Here is an 8,136-nt window from a genome sequence, read left to right as displayed (position 1 = left end):
TTTGGATTCGGCCACAAGAGAGTCCTGCTTTTATATTCTTAGAAACACAGACGGTTTTATGCCAGATCTCTAATTGCTTACTCATGCAGCCATGCAGTTTCTCATGATCTCACTGTTGTCCATGCCGAGACCATCGGCCAGACACCCCAGCATGGCCAAAAGTGAAGGTCATAGAACAGCTACACACTTATCTTTTCCTGCCTCTTTCTGACAAATAGTCACAATGAATGTAAATATATATACTTTATTAAATAGACTCCGTCAAAAACATACTTTGCTATGTTTCTCACAGTCATGAGCGGGGATCAACTCTCGGCTGGGGTCGCATCCATTACAATGCCCTTCACTCCCCACCAGAGAGCACTCACCAGAGTGCTCCCTATCCCCAGTGTCTGTGTTTCCTGGCTGGGGCATTCACTGCTGTCTTCTCTCTCTTCTCCCTCCCTCCCTCCTTCCCCCCTTCCCTGTCAGCTTGAGAGTAAGGCATGATTGGGGTGCCTGCTGGTGTCTAACCTCAGGATGAGTCTTGCTCATGGTGTGTCTGTGTGCTTACCCCAGTGCTGGGGTGGCACTTGCATATGTGCACAAGGGCCAGGTGTCTGCGTGTATTTCTCTAGCTGACAGGGTGGCTGCCACCCATGTGGTGTGAGTTGGGCCAGCAGTGAGCTGTTTCTGCATACAGACCCTCCATGTGCCACAACACACATGCCATGGCATGTGCATGTCTGCCCCCCTGCCCTGGTGAAGCTATAAAACTGCTACATTGCAGGCAACAGCATACAATTGAGTTCATTGGATGTTTTCCCCTAAAATCAAATCCCCTTGAGGTACACATCAGAATTCCCCATCTTCCCGCATTACCCACCAAGTATATCTGGGTTCCTGAGCAAAAGCAATCCCACAAGTGGGTTTGCCTTTACCTGAAGCAGAAATAACCCAGACTGTCTTCCCGAGCAAATTCTTTATGTGCACCACAGGAACTTTATCCCCTTCTACAGTGCATAAAAGTTCTGACTGGGCTGGGCCAGCCCTGTTGGAAGATCCTCTGGTGTTGACCAACCAGGTGGCCTTTGGTAAGTAAGTGTGTATCTCAATTCTTGAAAGTTCCCCCACCCATTGCTCTCATTGTTGTTTTTACCAGCCCATTGTACCGTTTGATTTTCCCAGAGGCTGGTGTATGGTAGGGGATGTGATATACCCACTCAATGCCATGCTCTTTGGCCCAAATATCTATAAGGTTGTTCCAGAAATGAGTCCCATTGTCTGATTCAGTTCTCTCTGGGGTGCCGTGTCACCACAAAATCTGTTTCCCAAGGCCCAGGATAGTGTTCCGGGCAGTGGCATGGGGCACAGCATATGTTTCCAGCCATCTGGTGGTTGCTTCCACCATGGTAAACACATGGTGCTTGCTTTGGCAGGTTGGTGGGATTGTGATATAGTCAATCTGCCAGGCCTCCCCATATTTGTACTTCAGCCATCATCCTCCATACCAAAGAGGCTTTAACTGCTTGGCTTGCTTAACTGCAGCACATGTTTCACATTCATGAATAACCTAGGCAGTAGTGTCCATTGTTAAGTCCACCCCTCCTAGCCCCAACCAGCCCTTTTCCTCCTTCCCAAGTGCCTGCATTGTTTTCCAAGATCTGCAGTGGTTTTGTAGCTTTTGCATTTCTCTAGTATTGAGTATGCAGCTTTCAGTGTTTGTTTATTAAACTTCCCCTGTTAAACATTGGAGGAAACCAGCTTCCCACCTGTCTATCAACAGGATCCCCTAGCAGAAAGGGGGGACTGGTGGACAGGGGTCGCAAGGGCACCTGCTCTCACAGCAAGGGCGGGGGAGGAATGGTGTGTGGGTGCTTATACAGCATGGAAAATTTTCTAGTCATGTCCAGCCCCAGGTGCCAGGCTGGCTGGATCCCTGCTGCTAGCCATGTGCTGGCCCTTACAGGTGCTGCTGGGGGAGCTAACACTGTGCAAGGGAGAGGATTTTGTTGCTGGGGGATTTGGGCTTTGAGAGGGACCAGACAGGTTCCTGGCCATAGTCCTGACACTAGCCAAAAATATCCCTGGGGTAGGGTGCTACAGGGGTTCAGGTGGGGGACCCCCTGGTCACCAGCAGTCCATTGGAGGGGAAGTGGTATCACTTGGTGTGCAGCAAGGCTGGAAATGCATCTGGAGCCCTCCTGGCTGCTGGCACTGAGCTCATGCACTGACATAGCCCCCTGGGGTCAACCTGTGTGGGCAGCCGCTGCCCTGAGCATGTTCCCACCTGTTCTACCCTGTCACTCAGCAGGGATTTGGGGTGCCCAAGCAGTGGTGGGGCAGGTAGGGATGCTGTGGAGTGGAGCAGAGCGTGGTCACAGTTGGGCTGGCATGTGTTCCCTGTCTCTGGGACCTGTCTGCAGCAACATGAGCTACAAGCATCATGAGCAGCTAAAGCAGCATCCTGCAGCATCACTGCCAGTGACTCCATCTCCCTTCAAGCACATCCCCAAGGGTGCAGAGGGGCTGTCTCCCCTGGGATGCTCCCCCCTGGCCAGAGTCCAGGATGGATTTATGGCTCTTGCAGGCATAGCAGTCCTCCCAGATGTCCCCTGACAATCTGTGCTGGCCTGACCTGGCAACAGCCTCTCAACCAGGTACTGGCTGGGCATGAGGCTCCTCTGAGCAGCCAGCAAGAACAGTGAGTGGGTGTGGTGCAGCAGCGGCCCTGGCTTCATCTGGGCAGCCTGGGGCCATGGGAAGTCCAGCACCCCTGGAAAGGGGTGCAAGAGCACCTTCCCTACTGTGTCCTCCAGGCTGGAGTACAGGCAAGTGGTGGTGGCATAAACGCTGGGGGAGGGACATGGGGTGCAATTCACCCTGGCCCCCTAAATCTCCCCCACCGGAGTGAAGGGTTATTTTGGCAGGCAGGTTTGGACAAGCATGTGTGAGGGCTTGGAGCTGGGATGCTGTAGTCACAAGGCACTAGCACCTCTGTGGGGACCTAAATACAACAAAGTTGGAGGCGGGCAGGGAAGCTGCAGCCTGACTTCTCAGGGAGCCCAGGTACAGGGCAAGACACTGAGTCACAGGCTGCACCAGGGAAGTTCCTGTTAAATGGTGGGACAAGCCTTTCCAGGGGTGGTTATACTCTGAAGTGGGACATGGAGGGGGGATCCCCATCCTTGGACACCTTAGCCGGGGGTGGGGCTGGGTACAGGGCAGCAATGGGAGGGATTCAAACCCACACCTCTCTGTACCCCCTTGTCCTGGAGACCACCCCGGAGGATGGCTTTGAGGGCAGACTCATGGTCCCCAGCTGTGCCAGTCAGACATGATCCTGATGCCTGGAGCAGGGGAATAGGCAGCAGGGGGAACTGCTCCTTCAGAGGAGACATTCAAGGACTTTGCCCTTTCCTGGCTGCTCTCACCTTGCACATAATTTTTCCCCTGAGTGATGAGCCCATGAAATTGCTCCGGGCCAAAGCATCTCATGGAAAGCCATACATCCTTGCCCAGGAATGATGGGAGACACATCTGCCTAATCCCCTCAGAAGCTGTGTGCTGGCAGTTACTGACTCTCCTTGTCCAAATATGTGCCTAATTCACATCAGTATCAGTAGCTGCTCTCCAGAGTCCAGCAGCAGCTCTTCTGCTGCTTTCTCCATGGTGCCAGCAGCCTCTCAGTTCTTGGCTGTACCCATCCCTCCTATGCTCCTTGCAACCCAGGGCTGAACACTCCTAGAAAGCCACTTTCTCCAGCTCTCAAAAACTTTTTGCTCTTCTCCGCTTGAAGCACTGTTGTCAAAAAGTTGCAGCAGGCAAGGGCTGGATGCAGTCCTGGGGTGATGGGTTGGGGTAGCATATGCGCCCCTCCTGTCCCCATCCCATCCTCCCCACATACCACATTTCCTGTGGCCTGTCTGCCTGCTCCTTCCATACACACCCCCCCCTCCCCTGTCCAGAGCCCTCTCTGCAGCTGGGAATGCACCAGAAACATTTATGAGTGCTATTAAAATGTGTGTTATTTTTGGAGGAGCCAGGATCTGAAAGGTTTGCAATTTTTTTTTTTTCCTGTGGAATACAGTTTATTTAGAGCAGAAAGACAGAGTGGGGCACCTTATGGGCTGTGCATGGGCTGGGTGTCCCCATGGGTGCCAGGGTTGGTGGCACCAGGGTGCAAAGCATTGGGGAGATGGGTGTCAGGGAGCCTGTGTGGAGCTGAGGCCCTCCTGTCCCACCTTGACACAGGAGCTGGACAGGGAGGTTGGGAACTTGGCTCACTTCTCTCCTGGAAGATTTTCCCTGTGTGGGCAGTGCCAGCCCATGATGTCCCCAAGTGCAATCACAGCCCATGAGTATCCCTGAATGCATTGCCAGCCTGTGACATCTCCAATTGCAATCACAGCTTATGGGTGCCCCCAACTGCAATCACAGCCCATGAGCATCCCTGAGTGCAATCAGCCTGTGAGTGTCCCTAAGACTGCAGTGCCAGCCCATGGGTGTCCCCAATTGCTGTGCCAGAACTTGAGGTGCCCCCCAGCCAGCGTCAGGAGCAGGGACCCAGGTCCCAGGGTGCAGTAACAGGTTGTTGCTGCGGAATGGACTCAGTTGGAGATCAATGTGATCAGACAAAAGCCATTTATTGCAAAGCATTAACTCCTTATATACTATTGCTTACATACACTTACAGTGATTTGGCATATTATGATTGGATACATGTCTTGAAGACCCTTAGCGACTAACATATAATTGGTTAAGCACAGGTGTGAGAACTTGACCTCGAAAGCTTGCCAACAGTCCATGATTTCACAATTCGGTAAATTCCAGTTTCTCCTTATCTTGCTTGCTTAAGCTTCTTCGGGCCTCTCATGGCCTTGCTGTATTTTTCGGGGTTATTCAGAGTTCATGTACCAAATATCCATTCTCCTGTGAGAACACTGTCTCCACAGGTTGTGCCTAGGACAGTGCCAGATGTGTGGTGTCCTCTAGTACAGGTACAGCTCTGGCCAGAGCAGAAGCAGGTCTCAGGCCCTGGGGGTGGATGGCTGGTGGTATTTCTGGGGCACTGACAGCCCATGGATGTCCCAAGTGCAGGGCCAGCCACAGGATGTCGCCCACAGTGGTGAGAGGCAACAGGGTATCCCCCTAGCCCAATACCATCAGGGTGTTCCTGGGGGAGTGCCACCCAGAAATGCCCCTACCGAAGTGTCCCCGGGTGTCCCTAGCATAGTGCCACTGGGGTGTCCCTGGCCTGGTGCCCCCCGTGGGTGCCCGGCGCCGGGGCTGAGGTGGTGCCCGCCGACGGTGCCGCCCTCCTGTCCCGCTCGGCGTGGTGGGGCTGGTCCCTAAAAGGTGCTGGCGGGCGGCGGGGGAGGTGCAGGGGCGGTCCCCGCCTGGCGCGGCCCCTCCCCGGCTCTTAGGCGGTGCGGCGGTGAGGGGGGACACAGTGTAGGTGCTCCCGCCACCCCCCGTGCTCTGCGCCCCGCTGCGACCCTTCCGCCACCATGGAGGCCATCAAAAAGAAGATGCAGATGCTGAAACTGGACAAGGAGAACGCCATCGACCGTGCCAAGCAGGCTGAGGGAGACAAGAAACCGGCAGAGGACCGCTGCAAGCAGGTAGGTGTCCTACAGACCCCCTGGCATTGTCCGGGGACCCCTGCCTTAAGGGTTGTCCAGCCCCAGGGACCCTGTTCTGCTATGTGTTCAGCCTGAGGACCCCTGTTCTAGGGCTGTTCTGCCCTGGGGACTTTGCCCTACTGGGTGTCTAGCCTGCAGATCCCAGCTCTAGGGGAGCCCTTGGGATCTCACCCCACTGGGTGCCTGTAACTGGGGACCTTACCCTTCTGGGTGGCCATTCCCAGGAACCAGCACTCCAGCCTGTTGCCCCTGACCACTCATGTTAGTCCCCCGCTAACATGCCATGTCTCAGTAGTACACCACAGTGCCACTTCCCTATCCCTCTGCCAGGGAAACCCTTGGGGACAGCATACTCCCACCTCAGCCACAGAGATGGGAACCTTCTGTGCCTCTGGAGCTGTGTTCCTCAGTCAGGACCTATCCAGTCCCTTGCACAGGAGACCACTATCCCCTTACCCCCACCAGGCTCAGGGATGCTGGGGGCTGCTCTGGTCCTGGGAACCAAGGGCTCCCTGAGGATGTATGGCCCCAAAGTTGACAGAGTGAGTGTGTCTGAATGCTCCTGCTGTGCCTCCATCCTCAGCCACCCCAGAAGGAGGATGGCCATCCCTTTCCCAGCCTTGTAGGCACCACCCCCCTCCTGACCCCTGCCCTCTGTCCGTTCTCCAGCTAGAGGAGGAACAGCAGGGTCTGCAGAAGAAACTGAAGGGCATGGAGGATGAGGTGGAGAAGTACTCCGAGTCTGTCAAGGAGGCCCAGGAAAAGCTGGAGCAGGCAGAGAAGAAAGCTACAGATGTATGTAGACATGCCAGCAACTCCTCCCCTGTGTAGGCGCCAGACCTCGGGGGCGGGGGGGTGAGGTGGGGTGGGGGAGTGTGAAGGAAGAGGGGGGCCTTATAAGGAAAGTGTCCGTGGGGAAGAGGGAAGACTGTCAGAATCCCATTCCTGCAATGCTGACACTGAACTTGGCTGAGATGCAAGGCAGGGACTGGACAAATCCAGCTCGGGGTGCAGGAGCCAGGCAGGCTGCGGCAGACACAGCTCAGTCAGCTCTGGAATTTCATGGGCAGCTGCCTGCCCAGCTCCCCAAAGCTAATAGGGATTGATGCAAAGGGTTAACAAATGTACAAGAGGGTTAGGGTTGAACCACTTGCTTAACAATGTTACTGCTTGATCATGCTTATCATACATGGTTTTTGCAATGTACAAGAGGATAGGTCAAACAGCTTACTTAACAATGTTACTGCTTGCGCATGCTTATCGTACTTGCAATATACAAAGGGATAGATCAGGATCCTTGCTTAACAATATCATTGCTCACTCATGATTATGCTAGGACAAGATATAAGGGATAAGATATGGGGACCGTGACTTGATTCCCGTCCTTTGGACGCCTCCGTGTATGCTAGAACTAGATATAAGGACATAACTATTGTTAAGAAGTAGGGACCGTGACTTGATTCCAGTCCTTTGAACGCCTAGGCCGGCTGAAATTGGCTCTACACTTTGGATGAAGACCAAGACTCCAGAGAGCATGGGTAACGACCAGAGGTGAAAAGTTCAGGCTTGAGGAAGACTCATTTACTTCATCTTGAGACCCTCGCTCATGACCACTAGGAGGCACTGCGCAGGCACAAAGGACTTCTTAGCTCATTACAATAGAAAGCACGAATAGGACATGAATATGTATAGGCGTGTTGTGCAACCTCATGCATATGTATAACTTTAGATGATAAATGTAAAGGGGAAACAACGCTGAAGTGCACATGCTTTTGGAGGAGTTATCCCCATGCGCCTCAGCACTAAATAAAAAGCGTACCTTCTTTACAACTTTAACGAGTTGTGGAGTCAATCTGTGTATCAATTTGGCGAGCCAGCCAGGAGACATCTGTTCGGCTGCAGGATTGGCTGAGGGGTGAACATCCTAGGCACCCCAGGCCGCTTGCCTGGAGGACCTCCGCTTCTCATCCGCTCACTGCGGGGGCAGACAACAACCTGTGCCAGCTGCAGAGAAATGGTATGCTTGGAATTTAAGTAATTTAGGGGGCCTATAAGGTGTGCGCATAGCCCGGGGCTGCTGGTAAGGTGCGCAGAGACGTCTGGCACACAGTGTAGTTCCCCTTGGCAGGTAGAGCTTGCAAGCAGGGGACTCGCCAACTGATAGAGCGGCTGCTAGCAATCCTGAGAGCGGATCGGGTGAATCTGGTTTTTCACCGCCTCCCAGGTTTGGGAGCCAGGACAGACTGGGCAGGAAGCAGGAGAAGGGTAGGCAGACCCAGGTTTCCACTGCATCCCAGGTTGTGAGAGCCAGGACAGACCTGCCACTGACTGCGTCAGAAGCAGGAGAAGGGTAAGCGGAACCACTGTGTGTCTGTGGGATCCGTGTGTGTGCAAGTGTTTTGTGTGACTGAGACGTGGCATAGCTACGAAGCGAGTGTGGAGTCCTGATCTGTGGTTCCATGATCTCTGGCTGGAGACGGGCGAAGCGTTTGTTTGTCTGTAATCATTAGCC

The 8,136-nt window shown here is 53.9% G+C and overlaps 1 protein-coding gene across 1 annotated transcript; it reads left to right on the top strand.

The window, feature by feature from the left end:
• The first annotated feature begins 5,489 nt into the window (after positions 1 to 5,489).
• Positions 5,490 to 6,455, top strand: LOC133283353 (tropomyosin beta chain-like). Its single transcript, XM_061480044.1, has 2 exons — positions 5,490 to 5,607; positions 6,298 to 6,455. Exons 1-2 carry the CDS (start codon positions 5,490 to 5,492, stop codon positions 6,453 to 6,455), a joined length of 276 nt encoding a protein of 91 aa, XP_061336028.1.
• The last annotated feature ends 1,681 nt before the right edge of the window (positions 6,456 to 8,136 follow it).

This window comes from Pezoporus flaviventris, unplaced genomic scaffold (assembly GCF_033815535.1).
Source record: "Pezoporus flaviventris isolate CSIRO_AGI_PZ_B2104156 unplaced genomic scaffold, CSIRO_AGI_Pfla_v1 ptg000166l, whole genome shotgun sequence".
In the NCBI taxonomy this organism is placed as follows: domain Eukaryota; kingdom Metazoa; phylum Chordata; class Aves; order Psittaciformes; family Psittacidae; genus Pezoporus; species Pezoporus flaviventris.
This window is presented reverse-complemented; position numbering and strand designations above follow the sequence as displayed.

Coding starts and splice junctions, on each gene's coding strand:
- LOC133283353 (XM_061480044.1), top strand. CDS start 5,490: ATGGAGGCCATCAAAAAGAAGATGCAGATGCTGAAACTGGACAAGGAG. Junction 5,608..6,297: donor GGACCGCTGCAAGCAGGTAG/GTGTCCTACAGA, acceptor TTCTCCAGCTAG/AGGAGGAACAGCAGGGTCTG.